At 37.7% G+C, this 25422-nt stretch overlaps 6 protein-coding genes across 13 annotated transcripts in view; 2 read left to right on the top strand and 4 right to left on the bottom strand.

Annotated features, from left to right (window-relative positions):
* LOC126367396 (CD63 antigen-like) overlaps positions 1 to 4844 on the bottom strand; it is a 28966-nt gene extending 24122 nt beyond the window's left edge. The window contains exon 1 of the mRNA XM_050010905.1: positions 4820 to 4844. The gene's annotated coding sequence lies outside the window, so the exon portion shown is untranslated. The remainder of the gene's footprint in view (positions 1 to 4819) is intronic.
* The window catches only part of LOC126367377 (CD63 antigen-like), a 150637-nt gene that overhangs the window by 20981 nt on the left and 104234 nt on the right, over positions 1 to 25422 (top strand). For 2 of the 3 annotated variants that reach the window (XM_050010882.1, XM_050010881.1), the window contains exons 4-6: positions 7153 to 7323; positions 9359 to 9586; positions 10213 to 11132. In XM_050010882.1, the coding sequence (XP_049866839.1) occupies positions 7153 to 7323; positions 9359 to 9586; positions 10213 to 10278 (465 nt within the window). In that variant the 3' untranslated portion in view covers positions 10279 to 11132. Of the gene's footprint in view, positions 1 to 7152; positions 7324 to 9358; positions 9587 to 10212; positions 11133 to 25422 lie in introns of those variants that run through there. The other variant, XR_007566474.1, reaches the window with a different exon arrangement.
* LOC126367376 (proteasome activator complex subunit 3-like) lies at positions 8279 to 9004 on the bottom strand. Its single transcript, XM_050010880.1, has one exon. The coding sequence runs from the start codon at positions 9002 to 9004 to the stop codon at positions 8279 to 8281; it is 726 nt and encodes a 241-aa protein (XP_049866837.1).
* On the bottom strand, positions 11171 to 17197 carry LOC126367392 (ubiquitin-conjugating enzyme E2-24 kDa). 5 transcript variants are annotated; one of them, XM_050010898.1, is made up of 5 exons: positions 17080 to 17197; positions 16872 to 16990; positions 15690 to 16025; positions 15062 to 15209; positions 11171 to 13672 (listed from the first exon to the last, which is right to left on the bottom strand). In XM_050010898.1, exons 3-5 carry the CDS (start codon positions 16020 to 16022, stop codon positions 13575 to 13577), a joined length of 579 nt encoding a protein of 192 aa, XP_049866855.1. In that variant the 5' UTR covers positions 16023 to 16025; positions 16872 to 16990; positions 17080 to 17197; the 3' UTR covers positions 11171 to 13574. The 5 variants fall into 5 exon arrangements, with proteins under 5 accessions (XP_049866855.1, XP_049866857.1, XP_049866859.1 ...); XM_050010900.1 differs by having other exon boundaries at positions 15690 to 15997; XM_050010902.1 differs by having other exon boundaries at positions 15690 to 15997; positions 16872 to 17197.
* On the top strand, positions 16633 to 23994 carry LOC126367328 (RING-type E3 ubiquitin-protein ligase PPIL2). 2 transcript variants are annotated; one of them, XM_050010807.1, is made up of 9 exons: positions 16633 to 16849; positions 17676 to 17895; positions 18061 to 18370; positions 18835 to 18959; positions 20083 to 20227; positions 20712 to 20860; positions 21569 to 21720; positions 22380 to 22569; positions 23596 to 23994. In XM_050010807.1, exons 1-9 carry the CDS (start codon positions 16752 to 16754, stop codon positions 23824 to 23826), a joined length of 1620 nt encoding a protein of 539 aa, XP_049866764.1. In that variant the 5' UTR covers positions 16633 to 16751; the 3' UTR covers positions 23827 to 23994. The 2 variants fall into 2 exon arrangements, with proteins under 2 accessions (XP_049866764.1, XP_049866765.1); XM_050010808.1 differs by lacking the exon at positions 16633 to 16849 and adding an exon at positions 17455 to 17584.
* LOC126367390 (protein lin-7 homolog C) lies at positions 23990 to 25195 on the bottom strand. Its single transcript, XM_050010896.1, has one exon. It carries the CDS (start codon positions 25077 to 25079, stop codon positions 24483 to 24485), a length of 597 nt encoding a protein of 198 aa, XP_049866853.1. The 5' UTR covers positions 25080 to 25195; the 3' UTR covers positions 23990 to 24482.

Below are 25422 nucleotides of genomic sequence, written 5' to 3'. Positions count from 1 at the left end.
TTTATAATTTTATTCTATACATTATAACTGATACTTAACCTTGGTACTCAACGTATGAAATGACCGATAACGCATGCGTTGTATACGTGTATCGGACCACAGTTATACCCCTATTATTTGTAAAGTATTTGAAACGTATCTACCAGTCATAACTTCCTCTTATGTATGACTCCCCGCAACAAACGGAGGGTGCCAAATACACCACTACCAGTCATAGTCACCCTTCACTATTAGAGGGGTGCGACGGAAACTCACTTCATAAGTCCTCGAAACTAATGGAAAAAGAAAAATCACGAAATTTTATCTACTACGTATAGAACGGTAACTCTTCGCCCCGTACGAATTTGTATCGGACGACGACCTTACCCCCTTTGAGTCTTATCCACTACATAGTATAAAACAAAGTCGCTTTTTCTGTCCCTATATCCCTATGTACGCTTAAATCTTTAAAACTACCCAACGGATTTTGATGCGGTTATTTTTAATAGATAGAGCGATTCAAGAGGAAGGTTTATATTATATGTATAATAACATCCATTAAATACGTAGTGTAGAAATACTGTTATTTTTAAGGTTTTTAATGTGATGTCGTAAATAATTTCATATTTCCTCAGCATTGCACCCGGGGCGGGTCGCTAGTTATAACATAAATAAATATTATTAAGAAAAGATAAATAAATTAAATATTATCATTAAAATACTATTAATACTAGTGATGTGTGTATTCCTGGGAAAGTAGTAATGTTCCCGTTGTAAAAACTCTTTAATAGTAAGGACACTGGCTACTTTTCTTTTTCTAATTGTTCTTTCTTGTTAGATTCTAAAGTTCTGAATATAGATATCACTTTTCTGAATAAATAAAGGTTACGATGTGCTGTGGGAATGTTCCCAAAGTGAGCACGTCCCCGCTGTAAAGACTCTTCAACAGTAAGGGCAAATTGTTCTTTCTTGTTCTCTGGTCTTATCTGCCTAAAGGTTAAGATAAAGCTCTTTTGACATAAGCAAGTGACATAAGTTGCGCATTTTTACCGCCGGAAACGGATTAATGCGTGCTTATCATTGTATTCTTCAAAGAAACAAAGAACAAATGTGGACAGAAGACATTCCAGTAGTTGAGAAATAACCCGGTCAATCTGCCGTGGGCAATTGACAGTTGAACTTTTCTCGACGACCTCTGACTCCGACGGTGCTCATATTCACTAAATGGACATTTCCTCTCCCCGGCTAATAACTCGTAGATTGCCCGCTAGATTGACGAGTAGGAATCCTTAGACATGCTACATGACAGTGTTTGTATACGTAAGCTCACGTCTTTAATCGCCACGGGGGTAGGCAGAGATATGTCAAACCTGCAGGCAGGTATTTGGGTTTGAATCGTACTATAAAATAAATAACCTCGCTAGATAAACGACTAGCAGGGTTAACATGCGCAACGATAGATTCCATACATTTTGATGAAATCGATAAGTTTATTTTCCCCTAACATGCGTGCCACGTGATTTTGTTCGTATTTTGACAGAAAGACATGACTTATTTGCGTTCACATATTCGACAAAACGACAGCCTCCGTGGTCTAGTGGTTAGAGCGTTAGGCTCACGACTGACGACTGAAGGTCTGGGTTCGATTCCCGATGGGGACATGGTCGAAATCACTTTGTGAGACTGTCCTTTGTTTGGTAAGGACTTTTCAGGCTTGAATCACCTGATTGTCCGAAAAAGTAAGATGATTCCGTGCTTCGGAGGGCACGTTAAGCCGTTGGTCCCGGCTATTAGCCGTAAAAACACCTCCACCAACCCGCAGTGGAGCAGCGTGGTGGAGTATGCTCCATACCCCCCTCCGGTTGATTGAAGGGAGGCCTGTGCCCAGCAGTGGGACGTATATAGGCAGTTTATGAATAACGGGTTCTTACCGCGTTTAATATAGGGATAGGAGTCTCATATCCCGCAAACTTAAAATCGCGTAAACTTAAAATACGTTGCACATGTTAGCCCTATAGGAGTCCCTAGACAGGCTAAATGATGTTTTATGCTAAACAATAATATTTGTATACAGATATAGACTCACACCCGTGATCCCCACTGGGCCAGGTAGGTGTACTATAAGGAAATCTTGCAAAGTAATAAATTAACTGGTTGCACTTAAGACCTCCTGGTTACATGTCGTTTCTGTAATGGACCAAAAACACCTACAAAAATATTTTTATAATTATGACGACTAATGGTTCATAATTTCACCACTGTTTACAAATAATTCGCTTGGCTCAGTGACTGCACTTTTGCTCTTTGATTGTACATCATCGCCATAAAACTTAATGAGCGCCTTTTTGAAAATTCACATTCTGTCGTATACATACATACATAAACTCACGCCTATTTCCCACCGGGGTAAGCAGAGACTATAGAATTCCATTTGCTTCGATCCTGACACACTTCTCTTGCTTTCTCCACATTCATCAATCGCTTCATACACGCACGCACATTCTGTCCTGACTTTCGTAAATTTCGATTTCTTCTAAAAATTGAGACCATTTTTTACCTGGATTCATGGTATAAGAAGACCAGGTATGTTCAATCCTGTGACAAGCCGCCATTGCTAACCCATTGATGACGAAAGTGTTACCATTCAATTGGTATCTCCAACATTCCAAGGACGTCAATTTTATTATTGAAAATTAAGTGAATTACCGACTAATGTATTTGTCACATATATAAAAATTATTAAAACTGCCTGGATTGAAAGTAGATTGTGTTTTGCGAGGCTTTGTAAAAAAAATCACATCCGAATAAAGTTCCATCCTTTCGCATTATCGACGTCTAAAAATCAAGTTTATTTGCGGTAAAATCTCTATCGTTCTCATTTACTTTACGATACTACCAAACACGAGCCATGACAACTTGTTAAATGGCCAACAATGCTTGTTACACTTGAAGCTGATTCACCACACCAGTGATTCAACCATTTGGATGTATCAGAACAATGGAAGGTCGAGTTGCATAACCAAAACGATCCGTAGTTGGTAATTACACCCTGCTGGCACGGATATTGGGATTGTACCTGGGTCGTTCTTCTTTTTTATCGACAATAAAAAGACATTTTCTCGATTTATCGGATTTAACATCTTTAAAATTATAACGGCAAGAAATATTTTAAAACATCATATAAAGATGTGTCTGTAGAGGACTATTTAGTGGTTCTCTTTATCTTGGTAACATACTTTTCTTTGCAGGCGCATTCCAAAAAATATTGTGACAGAGTGGCCCTTTTCATCGGAGACAGCATTTCAATTTACCACTCTGTCACATAATTTTGTGAAAAACGATCAAGCTACGTTAATAACTAATTGAGGAACCGATTAGTATTTTGCTTGTATTTTGAGTATAATAAGATAACTACATTTTTGGACAATCAAAACATGAAATAAAATTCTAAAACATAACTTATCAGAAGCAGAACGAAGGACAGATCATTGTCGATAAACAAGAAGAACAACCCACCTACGCTATTTTTACGGATAATCTACGGACGGACGGTGATGCTTACAAAAAATAAAGGCTTTACATCGGACCCGATGCTTCGGGATCGAGCAATGTAATAAATAATAGAGAGGACATGAATCGACATGAAACAGAAGATAGAAATGCATGGGAATAACCGCCTGGGAACCAATATGAAGGAATCAAATTACTGAAACTGTATTGAATATTATTTTTTGTTTTTTAAGAACGTCTTAGAGCTCTCTGCCAAGGTTTTTCTTGAACTTTTTTTATCTACATATAGCCGATGAAAAGCCGAAGAGGGAGTAGCTACATATTATTATGATTTTAAAATCTGATAAATACTTAATGATTAACATGTGATGCTCCCTGGCCGGACCACTATTCACTACCCAATTTCTAATTAAATCAATAAAATCTACGTAATCTCTACCTTCACTGTTTTACACGAGAAATAAATAGTACATCAAAGCGTTAAGGTGCTGATAGACTTGAGCATTCACTTGTAATGAGCATTTGTGTGAATGTTACAATACGAGAACATTTTAGCGAGCATTCTATCGAGCGTTCTTGTTCATGAAAACGTTCATAGCAATGTTTGGCTCTATGCTTGGCTCGGCTCGTTGTTCAAATCGACAAATATAAAAACGGCGAATGCTCGAATGTTCTGTTACAAGTGAATGCTCAAGTATCAGAACCTTAAAAGAAAATAAATATTACAAGGGGGTGCATTTTAGTATTAGCCAGGGAGTATTTCTCTTCAGCCACGCCATCGTAAGACTCAAGTATGTAATCAAGCAATAAGTACATTATCCATGCAGTGAGAAGATACCAACCTGACCAACCAACGCCTTATTCTTCTATCGTGTGAGCTGTGAGGTGAATAACCAACCTCATCAACCATGATGTCAGGGGTATTACTGAGCCGCCAAAGACCCCTCACATGGCTCATGTAACGATTACTTACATCAAAATCCAAAAATACCTTTTATTCAGTAGGTAACATAGTTATACTTTGAATAGTCAATTTTTACATAACGAACGTCTTATCCGCCTAAAATTACTGCAGCTTCTCACAACATGTATAGTCATCATTAAGTAGTAACCGGAACCAGCGGCTTAACGTGCCTACCGAAGCACGGATCATCTATCATATTAGCCTGGCGCACATTTACTTAAGGGTTCAAAGCATTTCAGGCGTTCGCGAAAAGATCCCCTTACGTCATCTAGTGTGAAATACGCATAAACATGAACGTCATGTCCAATCAACTTTAGTGGTATAATGGCCGAAATACACATAAACGTGTAACGATTACTCACTTACATCAGTAGATAAGTAGTAACCGGGTCCAAAGCTCGGATCATTTTATTTTCGGACAATCAGATGATCAGCCTGTAATGTCCAAACTAAACTAAGGATCGCCTTATTATAATCTGTTATAGATTTAGATACCCGGCTAGAATGAGAACAAGTATCGATATATCTCTAAAAATAAATGAGTAATATCTGCCGTCGTTCCACTTTCCGTGCAAACAAGTGGAGTGTTTGTGAAATACTGGAATAATATCAAAACAAAGAGTTATCTCACAGCCATGCAGAAAAAACAAATGAGTCAGTTCGTTCTGTTATCTAGAATGTAAATGGAACGTAGATTCACTCAGCTCTAGTCGTAATGGCTGTAGATAAAGGGTAAAAGCTTTTGTTTGATAAAATTATGTAGCTATATACCAGCAACTTTGTTTAGGAGTCGTGTGGGATATATCGAGGGTAGTATAAAAACATATACTTTAACAGACATGTATCTCATGTTTGCTGTAGCCATTGGGGTAGGCAGAACGTCGTAAGAAGGCGCAAAATGAATACAATAAACCACAGTACATACTAATGAAATACGAAATATTTTCTATTTTTACCTGGTTAAACCTAGCGAGGATGTTAGTGACAACGAAAACTTTGATGGGTGATTCAGACCATAATTCTGAGTTGATATTAATTTTCCTTCGCAAGAGTAAACTGAATATAATTTTAAAAATACTCGAAAATATATCTTAAACTCTAAAAAGTATATACTATATATCCCTGCCTACGCCTTCGGAGATACAGCGTGATGTTATGTTATGTGTATTATGTCACATAAAGAACTTATGACTCATTCCCGGACAACGGATGGCAATGGTCACAACTGAGTCGTGTACTAGGTTCAAGATAAATTATGAAATTCTAATTACTAAATAAAGACAGGTCTAAAACTGACACAAAACATTTTCTTTTTTCTATTTAACTTATTTATGAATTACAATAAAAAAAAGTAATAATGAGTCTGTAATTTTGTTACGTTTTTCTATGACGTCATAGTTTGCTTTTTTATACAAATTCCATAGTAATTTCGTGTTTTGACGTTTAGTAAGTGTAACGGATTTGACTAGTTGGATACTAGCCTACTTTGTGGACAGAAGAGGCACAACACAACACGTACTTAGAACATACTCGTACATTAGAACGACACGGTTCGCACATTAGGAACTTTCATCTTAAAGAACATCGTCTTTTGTAAGAAACTAACGACGATCTACTACTCTTCTATCGTTCTTTCGTAGCTTTATCCAAGATAATTATAACGACACTAGTCCTATTAAACAGAAACATACCTCTTAATTAATAAAGCTAAAGGATATAAACTCACATAAATATTTTCCTGGAATAAGGTTTTGCTTTTGTAAGCAATTGGATAGTTAAAAACAAATTATGAAATTCTGTTTACTAAATGAAGACAGATCTAAAGGTGACCAAAAACGTTTTATTTTTTCTATTTAACCTATTTATGAATTTTAATAAAGAAAAATGTAATAATAAGTAGGACATTTTGTCACGTTTTTCTATGAAGTCACAGGTTGCTTTTTCATTCAATTCTATAGTCATTTCGTGTTGTGACGTTTAGTAAAAAGTAACTGATTTGACTAGTTGGAAACTACCCTATTCTCCGTAGTTACTAAGGTAGATTGAATAATAGTGCCGTCCTACTCTTACGACGAGTGCAAGACAGAGATAAAGCTAATTTTAGTTAAGGTGTCTACAACACCAATGTTACTAACTTATCGCAATAACAGGATAACTAAAGCTAGTAATATTTTCCTGCAGCTAATAACATTAAATAACCTATAATACGTCCCATTGCTGGGCACAGGCTTTACCATCAACTGGAGGGAATGTGCAACATACTTCACCCCGCTGCTCCAGTGAGAGTTGGCGGTGTTTGGGCCAATTGCTGTGACCAATATTTTATTTCTAATTCCTAGAACTTCTAGAACGAATTCGAATTGTTAATAGATAATGAAATGTCTGTCTAATCATAAAGACGGCCAATCAGCTCGCAACAACAAACACTTCATGACCCTGATCCTAACCCCGCCGGCGTGGTCGACAATTTCCCTCATTCCCACTGGAGTCGATTAACTAGTTCAAATATAACCTTCAGACGCCATACACCTGACCACGCACCCAACTAGCCACCCTCAGGTCTGTTGTCTTAAATTTTGTAGCCCTCTACACTTCCCATTTGTCCGGCCAAGTAGTTAATGTGTTTTGCGGCAAATCTACAATAAGTTACGTCAAAAAAAGGATAAATAAAAAGAAAAATAATGAATCTTCTGTTGCAGTTCTCAGCGTTCCTGCTGATCATCTTCGTGGCGGAGTTAGCTGTGGGCATCGCAGGCTACCTGAAGCGGGACGACCTAGAAGCGTCGGTGGTGCGCCACCTCAACGAGACCATCTCCAAGTACCCCACCGACAAGGACGTCCAGAATACCTTCGACATTCTGCAGACTGACGTGAGTACTATGCGCATTCATCAATATTATTTGCTATCGATAAGGAAGACCCTATCAAAGTATGCACGTCTAGAAGGATGCGCGTCTAGTCCGGCGGATATTAATAGAACTATATGACAAGCAAATGACGGCCTCCGTGGTTCAGTGGTTAGAGCGTTAGGCTCTCGACCCGGAGGACCCGCGTTCTATTCCCGATGGGGATATTGTTAAAATCTCTTTGTGAGACTATCCTTTGTTTCGCTTGAATCACCAGTCAGAGGTACATCAATCGCAAGATGAACTAAGTGCCTACACCTCACCGAGCTTTGTGTTTCTTTAAAAACTACTACAAATATTAATACTGTACTTGCGCTTACTTATCTAAAATGCGCCTCGTGACGTTGTAGTTAGAACATTAGTAAGACTGCACTTGTGACGCACATGTTACGTATATCTACTTGTGTTGAATGCTCTATAAAAGCGTAAACTGTAAGGAAGAGTGATATAATGCAGTTCTATTCAAGTGTCATTCAAGACACCATATCTAAGCTGTTTTTACTTCTCCATCGATTACATTTTGTCTGAGATATGAAACATGCAACCACTTTGTTTTTGTCATAAGTTCAGTTAGATACTAAGTATGCTAGACGTGCTGTAATCCAGTGGATTTAATGGATGTTTGAAGAGTTATAAAATTTGGTAACTACTGCTTAAATGTCAAGCTGTGTTATTCAGTAACTTTCCAATATTATAATCTGTGTCATTGTTGTTAACAAGCGCACGCCACGCTCCACGGATTCTGCAAGGTCAAACGCGTTACTAGAACCATTGCAATAAAATTATTTTAATTCCACGCAACCATGTTACACTTCACAATACAATGACTTGACTTAAAATTTCACCCAACTTCTCACAATCTGGGAATTTCAAAGCGTTAACACGTTTCTTTGGGTCTTGATGCTTTTAAAAGCAAGCTCTAATATAGAGCGTCTGTGTTAGAAGTTCGCGGCCTCTTGATTTTGTCCAGGTTCTTGGTAACGATGTCGTGCAGCACGCAGTAGCGGTTCCGCACCTCACACATGGTCAGCCACAGCGAGAGGTACTGCTTCTCGTCCAGCTCGCGCACCGCCCGCCGGTAGTCCTCGATGTGAGGATACTTCGCCACTTTCGACACTATCTTCGCCCGCGTCACGAAATAATCCGAAATCTGTTCAAGAAATTCCTCCGCCTTCGTCTCTGACTCCTGTATCTCCTTCAACGTTCTGCCCTGTATCGACACGCCGAAGTTGTTGCCGTCCTCGATCTTCGGTATCAAGTAGGAGATCCACATCTTGAGCAGGTTGGAGTCCTCCACCAGCTGCCGGATGTGCGGCTTGATGGTGCGGATCATGTCGCTGAGAGACTTGTTGCAGGGCGCAGGCCCGTTCGGCAAAGTGTACACCTTGGGCCACTCCACGTTGGCCGTCGCGAGCGACACCTCCAGCCGTCGTCGCTTCGCCCGCGGCTCATCGTACATCGACACAGGACGCGGCACCGGAATGTTCACGTCCTGGTGTATCTCGCCCAACTTTATATTCTGGAAATTCAACTTCCCCAAAACGTCGTTCAGCATAACAATTTTTACTGGAAAATCTTTCAACAGTAACGTCTCCGCCTTAGTTTTCAAAGAGTCTTTATAAACTTTGACCGCAGCTTCTGTCATAATTCCTGGATACTTATAAATAAGTAGAATTTTATAAAAATATGTATACAAATTATTACTTTGTGTATGATCTTTGTGCGTGTAAAATTAAAACAAAATACAACTGACAATTTTGTCCACCATATTTCTCAACGAATTTCCATAGACAGGTATTCACGTGTCTTTAATATCTTTGGTGTTATATTTGCGTTCTCCTTTGTTTGCGTACTCACTAGGGAGCTCGGCCAATGGCATCATTTTCCCGCCACCCCGTGATAAATGGGGTGCGGGTGGAGAAAGCCACAAGAGATCAGAAGACAACTTTTAGCCACTTTTGTTACTAAAACGTCTAAAACAATCGTTATTCCATTTCAGTTGAACTGCTGCGGCATCAACAACGCCTCGGACTGGCCCAACAACAACATCCCGTACCCCGCGTCCTGCTGCACTGGCCACGAGATCACCACGGGCGGAGTGCCGGTGGCCTGCAACACCAACGAGCCTACCTTCCACCACGACGCTTGCTTGCCGAAGCTGGTCAACTTCTTGAAAGACATCGCGCTGTGGCTCGGAGGCGTCGGCTTGGGCATTGCTATTGTTCAGGTTAGTCTCTGCTATAGACGTAAGGCCGGTTTAAAACCAATTAAAACGAAAAAAATCGTTTAAAACCGGTATAGCATGGTTTATTATACCGACGTTGTAATCTTGAAGTCAACGTTATCTTGACGTTGTCTCTTTCATGCGTAAGTAAAAAGGACGGTAATGTACTCTTGTAATGTAGTGTATGTAATATAATTGATAAGTATGGTTTAGTATATTTATAAACCGAAATACGTCAGATGACCAATGTTAAAAGGACATATTCACTTGATGCGGCATCTTGCGAGGGATAAAATTCAAAAATATCTTTTTTCAGTAGGTAACATAGTTACACTTTGAATCGTCAATTTTTACATAACGAACGTCTCATCCGCCTATAACTACTGCAGCTTCTCACAACCTGTATAGCCGGGGAAAAGAAGCTGCAAGAAAAACCTCGGCACAGGGCCCTAGACGTTCTTTAAAAAAATAAAAATAAACATAAAATATTGGTATACAATTGAGTAATTTAGCTGCCTAATATCAGTTCTCAGACAGTTAATCCCATGCTTTTTTATATAGCTATATCGGTTTAAATGATTCTCAACACAATTTAACTAGTGAATGGTGTTATTTTTTCCTTATTTCAGTTGCTGGGTGTGATATTCGCCTGCTGCCTGGCTCGCTCCATCCGCAGTCAGTACGAGACCGTCTAAGAGGATCCGAGCACTCCCCCTCTTACCTAACTGCGGGTTTCAACACTCCATATCTATTCACCATTGTGATAAGTTCTTATAAGTTTACAGTATCCATACATAATTTATTTTTGTACTAGAATTTATTTTCGTTACAACAGATTTATGTTTTATAGTACTTTGTAAAGGTTACAACGACGTATCTTCTGGTAAAATACGTCTTTTTATTTTATAAGTTTATAAATCATAATAGAACAATTAAGTAGTAGTACAATTGTAATTTGTTTGATATTACACTTAGACCAAGGTCTAAGATATTACGTTGAATTTCCATTTCGAATAAATATCATTAAGTGTGGTGCAGTTAGGTGTGCTTTTAATGTACTATCATGTCTATATTATATTGTCTTTTGAGTGGGAAGTATCAAGTGACTAGCACAATGCACTATCTCCTTGAATCTGTCGACTTTCCAAAGGGTTCCCTGGCCTGCGTGTGCTCAGCGTAGAAGACTGATTTTTCGAATAGAAGACGTAACGGTAAATGCCAAATTCTATCTTCTTTCTTACCTTTATATTGTACTTTTACGTAATGATTGGAATTTCCCTATATATTAGTCTTCGTGTTTCATGTTAGTCAAACTAGATGTGCACATATGTAACGAAGTTTTTAATTAGATGTATTCTTCAACTTGGTACACAACAACTGAATAAATATGTCAGTTTGAACAGTGTCTCTAGACATCCACGTCGCCGTACGTTGTTGATTGTTTGAATGCATCTAATTAAATACTAGATCAGTGTAACGTTTTAAAGACAATTTAGCGATGTATAATTATTATTAGTTTATAATAAAGTCCCTATTATCTTACTTACAACGGTAGTTTCAATCAAAGGATCGTCAATGAAACAGCAATTGATGTCCTGGTTCCACACAATTTTATTTTCCTATGTATACCATGATATAAATTGTAACAAAGGATGATTATCATAAGGGGTCAGAGTTCGTGAACATCGAGTTTGTTTGAGGAACATCAGTCGCGTTAATACAGGCTTGTCTGCAAGCAACACATTTCGAGTCATAGTATAAAATAATTAGAAAATCACATTGACAAAATATATGCAGTCCCAAATACATTTTAGTATTCATCTTTCTACAGTATGTCGCTAGCATTTGAATCTCACAGCACCAGTTACACCAGAAATGACATCACCGTTCAGTTCGTTAAGTGATGATTCTCATTACGGCTATCACCAAAACATTCACATACGCGCGACATACACTTCGCTAAAATATTACACTGCTAAAGTCCTATTCAACTAGGGTTAAGACATACATTATACATTACAGTAAAATAACTTATATCTATTAACTGTTTACATTCTAAACGGAATATTAAAGTTGGAGTAATTTCAGAGTGAGCGAGGGCCGAGGTGCTCGGATTTGGCACGAGCGAGCGAGCGCGGAGCCCGCAGGAACTATGACGCACGCGGCGCGGGGCGCGCGCGCTGGTGATATGTCTACTCAACAAACCTCTATCCCAACTGTTTGCATCGATAAACAATTGTCAATCACGTGACAAAACTTGACCGTATACAAGCTACACTAATACCGACACGGCCGTATTGTGAGCCTTCCCGCGACTTCCTTATAAAAATAAATAATTTTACATAGGTACACCCGACGCAAATAGCCTACAACATATTGAGTGTTTAAATTACCATAAGCACACATTTCCTAAGGCTGAACTTATTGCACATATAGAATGTGAATAAAATAACTTGCCAACGGAAATCATTGCTAAATTAAAAATAAGACTACCTAACAAAACAGCGCAAGTAAAAAAATCTTATTTAATAGTACAAATTCTTACTAATTTCATTCACTCATAAGGTCTAAATTGTTTGCTATAGTTTTGCTATAAATGCCACATCTTTCATGCGGAGACTGCACTGGTGAAACTTACAGAGAAGTCAGTGCCTTTAAAATTCTTGGTCTTATCCTTACCACATCACAGCCTACAGTTCTGAACCGGATGCCACTTGCCTTGCCAGCAATCTGCGAGCTTGTCGCTCATCAACTCCCAATATCCAAGCAACTCCTTGTAATTTTGGATAAAATTGAGCTCTTATTACAAATAATCACATAAGTTCCTCTTTCCGAGTGAATCATTTGAACAGTAGAGCTTGAAGTGAAGTTGGGAAATTTCCTTACAGTTAGAAATGGTACTGATGCAAGGTATCTAGTAATTCGGAAGGTTATTGAATACTTTATATATTAGTAACTTTGAAAAATGGTAATTATCGAATGTAAATGTCACTATGAGCATAGGATTTTTAAACTTATCTCATATTTATACATAATCGTTTTATAAGCAGTCAACATCTACGGCCAATAATAAGGGAGACTGAATTTCCAAGTAAACCAACCTAAATTGTACCCTGAAATCAAAAACATATTTGCTAGACAATGCGATTTATTCCAAAAATTATATCATAAATAGATGTCGCATTAGTCGTGACATGTATACTAAATAGTAACAGTTCAAGTGTTGAGATCATCGCACTTATTGCGGCAAAATTGACTCAATTCACTGGTTACACCTACATACTGCCAGTTCTGTTTACATGGTGTGTAAACTGAATTAGTCCATCACATTTTACAATCAAGATTGTCATCACCAATTCCTAAAATACATATTGTGTACTGGTAGCTTTACGCGAACAGTATATAACACCAAATATTAATAACTAAAAATAATATTTCTTACTGACTCAGTTTTCATACCACGAAACAACTAAAACATCAACAGAAGTCCATCAATTGATAACTAACTAAAACTCCCGTCCCATACCATCGTCATCTCAAGCGTGTTTACATCACATTAATTGCAACTAAATATTAATAAGCCATATAAACTATGTATGTGCACACCTTGCGACATAACATGTTCATACTTCATTACAGTGAGATAACTAGGACAACATCCATAAGCTATTATGTAGAAAGATATTATGTTGAATCACTCAATTTGTACTTGTCTACAAATCTAAACTCTGGCAGTGTCATCGCTATTTGGAAACACGTGATACAGGGGTCAGAGTAAGTCCTTAGCTAGTAGGAAGTATTTATCACTATTTAATTTAAAATTCTACTGTAATGAAGCAACATTTATGATGCAGAATGTGCACGACGGATACCTCGATAATATTGTAAGCTTATATTTACGTGAACAGGATGGATTTAGAACAGAATGGTACTGAGTATGATAGTTTATGTTGTTCCTTAGCAGTGAGCGGTGCGCGGGCGGACAGGGCAATCATGTCGCGTAGCGCTTGGTCCAGAGGCGCGCGATGCGGTCGTGCTCCTCTCTGTTCTGGAGGTACTGTGTCGCGATGCTGCCCACCAGGGGATCCGCTGGAAACACACAACAACATCATTAATAAAGGTCGATTGTATCTATCCTACCTTCAGAAGCGCCCTATTCCTAGGGAAAGCGCGCTAGTGACCTATTCAACCTATTTAACATTAATTATCATTAATTAAAGTTAACTGCTTTATTATTTTTACTGACACTGTCTTTTCCACCCTGCATGTTTCCCAGGATAGGCAGAGCCACCAATCATCTTTTCACAAAAAGTTACCTACCTATCTTTAATTAGATACCTTTTGTCTTCCTGTTGTTAATGATCTTCACGCATTTTCTTTACAATACAAATATACATTATTGCACACAAGATACAAAACAAGTTTTACACATATGGACGAAAAATACAGTACAATCTGGGGGTATTATTGCTAAGTAGCAACAAGCAGCTTTTTTCTGTGTAGTGTGACATTTTGTCTTAAATAAAAATCCATTAATTGATAATATCCTTTCTAAACAAATACAATGGATTATCTATATCTATGGTTATCCAACTTTTTTAACTAGGGGCCTCTTTCATTTCTTTTTTACTAGCAGGGACCAGAGAAAGGTTCAAACATAGATAAGAAAATTTAAGACAAAGTTATTGTGGTCAAACCACTAACCAGCTACATAGAGTCACTGACACAAAGGTCAGAAAACATATAATTACTGAGTCTTGTTCAGTTACCCACGCACCGCGCCCGCTTATATTGTATGACGCATTCGTTTAAAATGTGAAATTTTTCAGCCACACATAAGTTCTTAACTATATTCCCGATTGGGGTACTCCCAGTATATTAACTGTGCGATGAACCAAGTAATCACGCCAAATGAAGCTCGAATTGTTTTGCAGACTACTTCTTAACCCCACAGACCACTATTGATCCTCGGACACTCTTTAAAAACCTATATGGAGGAGAGAATCTATATATAGAAGCATGTAACCTGTTACTACATGGTGTGATGCATGGTATAAGAAGAGGGTGTGATGCAGGTACGCTCAAAAGTGACAGCTAACATTTCAAGGTTAACCCAGCTGACATCATCCCACCAAGTGTTGCCATTTCGTAAAAAATAAATTACCCACGACTAATGTTTTTATATTTACTTTACAGGAATTTTTTAACTTTTAGTAAACAATTTACTCACAGTTTTAATGCTTTCAAGAAATAGCAATAAAATATATTAGTCAGTAATTCACCTAACTTTCAATAATAAAATTTACATCCTTGGAATATTGGAGATACCAATTTAATGGTAACACAATGACATCACTTATGTCATCAAAGGGCTAGCAGTGGTGGTTTGTCATAAGATTGAGCATACCTGGGTTTTTTATACTATGGTGTGAAGTATTCAATGCAAGTGTGCAATTGTGTTATATTATTTTTACTAACCTGGATTGCAATCAGTCAACAAGGAACATATTGATAGTAGGACCTTAGATATTGTCAGTGCCGGTGACCAGTTGTCTTTCAGTATGTCTAGACAAATCACGCCCTGGCTGTTGATGTTACAGTGGTATATCCTAGTTCGGAATGTCACCTGTAAAGATAATAACATTTATTTGTTTGTGTCTCAGTTTTTGGATGCAAAAGTTATTTATGATTAAAATGTTACATGTGTTATGTATACTGATGTAAGTATATAGTCATTACATGAGCCTACTTGGGCCTTTGGCGGCTCAATAACAACCCTGACACCAGGGTTGATGTCAGGTAATCCACCTCAATCCACACAATAAGACCAAAATTGAAATGTTCAGAGAAATTTTTCAATTGTGATGTTATGGTTAAATAAAAGCTAATTTTATTGTAAATTATGAAAATAGGGTTATTTAATAGTTTTACTATGTATGCTTGCTACTCCTTTTTACTGCTTGGTACTTTAATACTTTTAAGAATCATGTGATTGATTGTGATTAGGTAATATAGGTAACATATTTACAGTGTGTGCCATTTTGTTTTCAATACATTTCAAAATTGTGTCATATAGGTACATAAAAATAAAAGTATTAACAATTACCTTAGGAGGTTTAAATGGATATTCTGGTGAGAAATGAATGTCCAGGAAGAACACTCCACCTTCATACACTGAGCCGGGAGGCCCGAGGATCGTTGACACCCACTCATACAAGTTGTCCCCTTTCGGCCCGGCACTGCAGTTGGGTGGTGGGTCCAGTGTAATCTCTGCCAGCTCTTTCTGAATCCTCTTAGCCGAAGTACCAAGTGCCTTCGACATTTTGGGGTTTGGTTTGTTCTCCTTAGATTCCGGCTTGTTGTCAGCTACTGCACCGCTCGATCCCGCACCGCCTCGTCCACGTCCTGTACCTCCTGACGAACCAGATGCACCGGACATTATCTAAAAGCACCACACAACTCATTCCGCTACAAAACATAGCTAGTGGTTAAAAAGCTTCTTGTGAAATGAAGTGTGAATGAAGCTTTATTATTTTTAACATATCTATTTGCATGCTTGATTGCCTCCCATGATCATGTCTAATGAACCGTGAGGTATAATATATGCAGGTGTTCTGTGAGGTATCATGTCTAAAAATAAAAATTTTGCAGCCACAGAATGTAAAGAATGAGCAAACAAACTCCAAGTGCAATGACATGACACAGATCAATATACTCCACACACAATGTGTATCTCTATTATGTAAACTTGCAACAATTTATAACAATCCAAAAAAAACAATTATTACTTTTAGTTTCATTTAGAACTAGACAACGAAAATGTTTTTTTGCAAACAAGAACACTAGATCACAAGAACAAAGACATCACTAAACACTCTGCAAAAACAGATATATCGAAGCCTAAAATACCACAAAATATAGGGGAATTTATTCAACATTTGCCAGACAAAACTAATTCAAAACAAATATGAGGAAATGCAAAGAAATAATGATTTATTTGTACCTTACGAATAACTGTCGGCCATCTTGTGGGCTGGCGTTATCCGATAATTTACAATTTTTTTATTTCCCAGCGATCGAACCCCAGAAAACGATGGCTCCTGATACACAATAAGAGGAAAGAAAAGATGTAGTCCAGAACTTAGCCCAATTCTGCACTACGTTATGAATGAATCTCGGTGCTAGGTGCTCCACACTGGAAAGCGCAAAGGCAGCCAGTTACTTTCCCATGAGTTCACACCAATGCTATTTGTGGCAGTTTGATTTGTAAGTAGTATGTAAATATTACCTTTTTGGAAATATAAACGTTTCTATTGCTGGTAGTCCTTGGAATATTTATTCACAGCTTCAATCCACTAGCACATTTTCTCCAATATTGTTCATCGCCCTCACCAACACAAACATCCACTGAAACCCACAGAATGCACACAGACTCACGATGAAAAGACTTTACTTATGTTGCAAAATTTTATATGAAGTACAATTTGATTACTTACAGATTAATGAAATTAAACTATACTAAAGGAAGCATAAGTGAAAATCGATCTACTTTACATAAAAATATAGAAATTCACTACACACGCACAACACAACCGCTAGCCGACATGTTTTAAAAAAAAACTTAGTAATTTATCATTGCTATCATATACACCAAAAATTCTACCAATAATTTTTTAACTAAGAATATTGTTTAAATATGAAAAATGATTATCTTTTTATTCAGGTCACGCATGTATCAAATGAATCTTTGTTTAAATTAATAAACATAGGTATTAAGTACAAAAATTTTAAATCCAATTTTCATGAAACACAGCTAAAAAACATACCATAGATCCTTTATTTAATCACAACTCTACCTAGATAAAAAAAAAGATCTATGGTTAATAATTTTGACATTCATGGAAACTGAAATTACAGCAATTTTTATTTGTTAATTGTTTATTTATTTACGAATTAAAAAGCAACAAAAATGGGTAAACGACAGCACCAGAAGGACAAAATGTATTTATATTTGTATATTATTATAATTTCGTTCTTTTTCATGTTTTGTTTCTGTATTGTTTCAACACAAAAATATTTTGTTGGTGTTCAGGTACTTAACGTACACAGAGTGGACTACCCTATACGGCGGTAAGAGGTCTGGTACTGCAGTGGAAGAAGACACTTCATTTAAACGGCTGCCGTTTGACCACTGCTGCTTGTGCCTTCAACCCTTTGATGACCCTTACATGGATGCAGATGGAAACATATTCGAGCTACAGGCTATTCTAGAATTCTTAAAGAAATTCAAAGTTAATCCTGTCACTGGAAAGGTTGGTAGATGTCTTAGGGTAGCTAGGGCAAGTTTTTTGTGGGTGCAATGCCAGCAGACAGAGTTTGTATGCTGTTTTAATTCTATCAATATAATAATACATATCAGTAGAAGGCTTTCTATCATATGCCATATCAAACTAGAAAAATCTATCTTGTGTTTACAGAAGTTTGATGTAAAGTCGCTTGTTAAGCTCAACTTTTTCAAGAACGCTCAAGATGACTACCACTGCCCGGTACTATTCAAACCGTTCACCAAAAACTCTCACATTGTGGCCATTCGGACAACTGGCAATGTCTTCTCCCATGAGGCTGTGGAGCAGCTCAATATCAAGGGAAAGAACTACAAAGATCTGGTCAATGATACTCCGTTCAACAGGAGTGACATCATTACTATACAAGACCCAAATAATTTGGCCAAACATAATATCTCAACTTTCCATCATATTAAAAATAATTTGAGAGTTGAGACAGAAGGTAAGTTGTTATATATTTTTTATTTTTTTTAGCTATGTTAGCCCTGTTGGAAGAATGCTTCCAACCTAAGGGTATAAATCTATGATTTTCGAAATTGTTTTTCAAATTCATGTTTGGATCATAAAGCATTGTGAGGAAACCCACATAGGTACCTGAGAAATCATTTTGTAGGTATGTGACCTAACCTGTAATGGTTTCCCTTTCATGGGATGGAAGGTCAGAAGGTTAGCAGACCTGGTTTTACCATATTCACATAGATCAAAACTGTACTGTGTCTCATAGGAATAAAAATCTCTAAGTAACATGCTGTAGTGTTGTAGTATTGATCATTTGTTATGTAAAGTAATGGTTTCTTTATGATTAAATGCTGTAAACTATGAGGCTGGCATGACCACCAATTACATTGAAAAAAGAAACATATTCAAGTATCCTCCAGTGTGAAATGTGAGATAAAATATTTGCAGAGGAAATAGCTTTGAGGAAGGACCCCCATGCCAGACTCAAGACAGTCTCTGCTGAAACGAAGGACATCCTACAAGAATTGGAGAGAGAATACAAGGCACCAGAAGCTAAAGAAACTAAGAAAGAGGTAATGAACTTAGTAGTAAAAGGAATAGTTAGTAGTAACTCCTTGCACCAGCTCCAGAGCGATCTGTTTGTGAGTGAGTGGATATATGTGTGTTGTGAGTGTCTGAAGTTTTGCGAGATGATGAATGTTGTGTGAAATATGTTTTGATATTGTTAACTCTTTGTTTAAATATACATAGTTAAGTTACCTAATTTGTACATAATGTTTCTCAAGTCTGCATATATTATTATGTTTCACGGCGCATTCGCGCTTCTGCACTGTAATGTCGTGAAATGTAAAAAAAATCTCCTATGGAGATGATGTAGAGAAGATTATTTTTCTGTGAGTTATGTCAGTAAACGTTTTTCCTCTGGGTTATATCTGCAATCAGTAAACATCCATTTGTGTTATCATTACGAGCAGTTGAGCTGAAAGATGTGAAGACTAATAAGAAGGAAATGTTAGTTAGGTGGTGAAGCAGATGAAGGATTTTGATGCTGTTGTTTAAGAGGTTTTCGGTAGGGCTAGCAAAGGAAGACCTGGAAGGACATACATTGTCAAATTTATAATAAAAAAAAATAGAATAAAAAAAAATAAAAAAAAAATTAAAAAAAAAATGATAATGTTTTTAGAAAAGGTTTAGTATGATCTATTCAGAACTGGAGTGCGTGTATGAAATGATTGACGAATGTAGTGGAACAAGAGAAATGTGTCAGAATGGAATTCCATAGTCTGCTTATCCCTGTGCCGGAAATAGGTGCGGTACAGTGCTTGTAGTCCCAATTTTTATTTATGTATTAGCCAAATATCAAATACATTATAATATTTTTTGTTGTATAAAAGATTAACTTTCATTAGTTGGCAGTAACATTTAGTTATTTGGGTGCCCATGTCCTTGCATACATACATAAATAAAAATATTTAAAAAAATAACCATTGACGCAAATGGAATTCTTCAGGGTGTTAGTGATACCATACCAAATATTGAGAGGGATGGTTAAGCTCATGATTCTTACTTAATATAAGTGGATTTTAAAGTCGCAAAAGTATGGAACACTAACATCCATAGTCTGTGCTTAAATTCTCGCGGGAAATAGACGTGCTATCAGACAGTACATGTTTGATTGTATTTAATTTGACACAGGTTGCCGATAAATTCAATGCAGCACATTACTCCACTGGTATGGTGGCTGCCAGTTTCACGTCCACAGCTATGGTGCCAGAAACTGTACACGAAGCAGCCATCATTTGTGAAGATGAAGTCAAATATGACAGAGTTAAGAAAAAAGGTATGTCTTCTTTTCTGGAATTGTAAAAATGAAACAAAAAAGCGTTAAAATTAAATCAAAGCACTATTTTACGACAAAGCTATTAAAACACACAACCACAAGAATTCGGTTCTTCTGCCGCTTACGCCAGTATAAAACAATAATCTCACGACTGTATCCCAATTGGGGTAGTCAGAGGCACGTTCATTGCAAGAGAAACTAAGTTCCCACACCTCACCAAGCTTTCTGTTAGGTGGTGAGCCGTATCGCCGTCTATAATGGTCGAGCCAAATGTGTTAGTGAAAACTGAACTTAAGATAAATTGATAACTCATTGATGCAAGTCCAGTACCGGGATTCGGACCAGTGCTCCGCGTTAAAAAATATTTAAAAAAAGAATGTTATTGGTATGTAATATTGTTATGTGAAACCGTTTTCTAACCGTTTTTCCCGAGTTAAATATTTTTACAGCTCTAATTTTTTTTTACAAATACTATTTTCCTCAGGATATGTGAGAATGATAACGAATTATGGGCCGCTGAATTTCGAGCTGTATTGTGACGTCACTCCGAAGGCCTGCGACAACTTCATCAAGCACTGCCACAACGGATACTATGTCGGCACCAAATTTCATAGATCTATACGCAACTTTATGGTATGTATCTCCACACACAACTCACTCATTCAAATGAAGTCCCCCTGGACAAACTGGTGCATACATTTTCGGGGAAAACATACACACATACATACATAAACTCACGCCCGTAATCCCTAATGGGGTGGGCTGAGCCACAAGTAATCAAAGACAACTTGCAGCCACTGTTGATACGTTGTCGTAAGCTGGATATGATAAACCTTATAGTGATAAGGGATCGGCCTATCGCCCATAAAAAAAAAACATTGTTTTTCGGGGAAAACATTAAAGATTTTAAACCAAGAGGTCATTTTGAGGTCGCAATTCGAATCCAGCACGGGCCTAAACCAACGATAGCCGAATTTGTTTTCGAATTCATGTTTGGATCATAAATGAATGTCACGTGCTCAGCGATGAAGGAAAACATCGCGAGGAAACCCACGTTCCCGAGAAATGCATTTTCGGAGGTATGTAGCCTAACCTGTATTGGGCTGGTTTTCCCTTCGCGGGTTGGAAGGTCAGACGGGCAGTCGCTTCTGTAAAAAACTGGACCTGTCAAATCTTCAGGTTAGGTAAGTGGACCCTGTGAAAAACGGGATAATGGTAGTGAGATGGAAGGCGAATTTAGTGGTCTAGAGCCCGTGACACTATTATGTAAGCCACGCATTCTCTGAATAGGGTTATCAGGCATTCATTCCTTTCTTTCTAGTATATGTTTATATGTCCTAGATACAAGGTGGAGATCCGACAGGAACCGGTCTCGGTGGGGAGTCGATATGGAAGAAGCCTTTCGAGGACGAGGTTAGACCGAACCTGCACCACACCGGCAGAGGAGTACTGGCTATGGCCAACTCTGGACCTAATACTAATGGCTCACAGTTGTAAGTTATAACATTTTATTTCATTTTACATTTCACTTCGAGTCTCGAGCTAGCTAGTGTTCCCACCTCTAAAATTTGGAAAACATGACAAGACGCGTGAAAACCCCGGATTTTAGAGTCCGAAAGCCAGACATGTCAACAAGATCTTTTAAACATATTCAGTAATAAAAACAGTTGAAAATGTCATAAATCACCTTTTTTATTAATTCATTATTTTAAGAAAACAGAATCATATTACAATTTGTTACAAATTGTTTATATAAATAGCTTTTTGAATTCTTGAAATAAGAAAACAAAACCTTATTAAAATATTAAACAAAAACATATAAATATACTTGGTTGTGATAGTTTATTCGTCTCGGTTGATCGTGGTGTGCGTGCGAGCATAGTGCGTGTCTCGCGGGCGGCCCAATTACTTTTTTAACCCCGGTTTACAAATGAAACCTTCCCCGGACGCTCCCTGGATACCCTCTAAACTAGGACAAATCCGAGGAAACCCGGACGGATGGCAACCCTAGAGCTAGCTATCAGATATTTAACACATAACCACATTATTAATTATCATTTATACCTACATTCATTGCAAGATGAACTGAGTACCCACGCTTCACCAAGCTTTCTATTAGACCAGCATATACCTACGTAACTTTTTGTTCCAGTTACGTAACATTCCGCTCTTGCAAGCAGTTGGACGGTAAGCACACGATCTTCGGCAAGCTAGTTGGAGGGCTAGACACACTGAATGTCATGGAACAAATAGAAGTAGACAATAAAGACAGGCCCGTACACGACATTATCATTGAAGCCACACAGGTGTTTGTGGATCCCTTCGCCGAGGCAGAGGAACAGGTATAAAATGTCTGGTATTGAATGTGTTCCTCTTGTTTATTAAATAACTTGTAATGTATACCCTCATTGGTTTTTAAAAGATGTGTTGCTGTTGCAGTTTCTTGTCATTTCTTCTCCTCAGCCATAACACCTTGCGAAATGACGTAAATTCAAAAATGTTATATTGACCTTTAACAAGTTTATCCATGATAATTACGTTGAATAAATTATTCTGATTTCTATAGTTCTGTTTAAGAGTATTTAGTAGACTCAGCAGAGAATGCAATGTGTTTACCAGTTTTTTTCTTTCTTTAACGTGTCTTGTAGATTTGCCGTAAATGGCTCTCACCTGGTACAAATTTAAGACAACAGGCCTGTTGGGCGCGAACCTCGGCTCAGGACGTTATCAGAGAGCATAATAATTGAAAGAACTAATCGACCCTAATAGGTGGATAGCGATAAGCGCAGGGGAAATAGTCAACCACGTCGGCGGGGTCGGTGTTCTGAAGTGTTTGTTGTCGCGAGCTGATTGGCAGCCTCTATGGTGTGTTTTCCGGTGCTCGCGACTAGCAGTTTTCCACAATAAGCCTATTGGCACACCATGGACACTCCATAGAAAATATCGCATTCTTACCGTGTACCGACTACCGTCTAACGTGTAAGAAAGAGGTAGACAGAGAGTCCACGCGCTCCCTCTTATTCCTTAGCCACAAAGAAGAACAGCCATATAAGGAGAAAGAAGGGTTGAGGTCGGCGCCCGATACGAATTGGTACGGGGGGGAGAATTACCGTTCATAGATACTATTCTTTATTCAATGCCAATAGCCCAATATAACTGATAATTTGAGTAAGAACAAAAGTGGAATATTTTTTTGATTTGCCATGATAGATTTTGTATTTTAATATCCACAAAATAATTACTTATAACCAAAATGGAGTCAAATATATAACAAGTATGACAACATAATTTAGTTAATGATGAAGATAGATTAAAATCAATTACATTTAATTTAATACACTAATTAACTGTATTTTTTATGTCAATAGTTGGTCATAGAAAGAGCAGAAGAATTGAAGAGGAAAGCAGAGGAAGAAGGACCAGGGGTGAAGCCTAAGAAGAGCAAACAACCCCTCAAGGTGTTCAGACAAGGAGTGGGAAAGTACCTAGACTTGCAAGAGGCGTCTACTGCTAGCAAACCTGCCAAACCTGATGAAACCGTTGCTAAAAAAGCGAAGAAGGATAAGAAGTATAACTTCGGTAGCTTTGACTCATGGTAGCATGATAAAAAAAGCCGTAGAGCCATAGCATAGCACTCGCATACCGCGCGTGGTGCGATAAAGATCCAATAGTATTGGTTTATTTATCGCGCCGCGCATGCTACGCTACATTACCAGCTAAATGTATTATAATAAGATTAATAAGTGTAAATAAAACATAGTATTCAATTTGCCCTGATTTATTTAAACCTTCTAGAATACTGATATAATATTCATGATTAGTGATTGCAGATACAATTGATTAAAATGTGATATACAAACTATGATTCGTGCTACTAGATTATTATTTTGAAATAATGTATTTGGCATATGTCTTAAAACTAATTGTTAATGTTGATTAGGTTGATTAAGTACATTATTATTAAAAAGGTTTCTGAATGCATTATGAATGCGTCATGCAATATTAGCATCAATACGAACAGACTGTCATGTCTGCATCATATAAATATTTAAATATACATTAATATTTCATTATTAACAGACCTTTTCATTACTGTCTTAAATCTAACAATAATCAACACACAAGACAATGTATGTTCGGATGCGTTTAACAGACTCTGGCAAAACAAATGCCATAAAAATCTTACAATAACAATAATCTAACATAAAAATTAACTACCTATCTTAAATTTGCCTTTTAACTGGCTTGGAAATATTTAATTGTAATTTTGACGTCGCCGGCCAGTCCTCTGCTTGTCAAATCTCATTTCCATCTCTTCCAATACTTTTGGAGTGTATCGCACCACCAGCTTCACCGACCCAACAGCTTGTTTCAGCAGGTCGACAGCTTTCTCGTGATTTTCTCCCTCCACAGACACACCATTTACTGAGAGCAGCTGATCGCCTCTCTTGAGACCACCGTGGCGGTCTGCCACGCCTCCTGGGATGATCCTGGATATATAAATGGGAGAATTCTGTTCCTTCCCGCCCATCACGTTGAATCCCAGGCCCTCCTCGGTCTTAGGTAGCTCGACGACGCGGGGATGTGCGTGGCCTTCCGCCGCGGCGAATGCTGCCACCGTGGCCTTTGCCGTGGCCGACGCCCTTATATCTGCGGATCCTTGGATATCCACTGTCTCGTATACATGCTCGTATACCTCTCGCACAGCGTTTAAAAAGTCGCTCTGCAATACCTTCTGCAGTGCTGCAAGCTTCGTAGCAGGTACTTCACCACTTTGCTGGAGTTTCTCCAGCAATTCTATAACTCTTTTTATGTCTCTGGCTAAAGTTAACTGCTCGCCTGTACTACTCATCTTGCCTACCTACTATAAAGTTAAAATCATTGAAAAGAAAGAAGGGCGTTTTATTATAAACACGATATTACTCAAACGAAACTCGTCTCGGGATTAGATCAATACTTTGAAAGTGCGTTCATAACACGTTTCATAAGTTAGTAAAGCTGCCAAAATAAATATTTTTCGCGATAAACCTCCTCAAATAAAGTTTTTTATTATTGCCTGTACAGTAATAGATAACAATGTAATTTGTGTAGTATTACTAAAGTAATAATACTTTTCAAGCCACTAAAATTATACGAGAATACAAAAATACATCTTAAAAGTTAACATTTAACATTTTGATCGAATCTCCGTGACT

This window comes from Pectinophora gossypiella, chromosome 6 (genome assembly GCF_024362695.1).
Source record: "Pectinophora gossypiella chromosome 6, ilPecGoss1.1, whole genome shotgun sequence".
Lineage (NCBI taxonomy): Eukaryota > Metazoa > Arthropoda > Insecta > Lepidoptera > Gelechiidae > Pectinophora > Pectinophora gossypiella.
The sequence above is the reverse complement of the archived record's forward strand: the minus strand, read 5'-3'. Positions and strand labels throughout refer to the sequence as shown.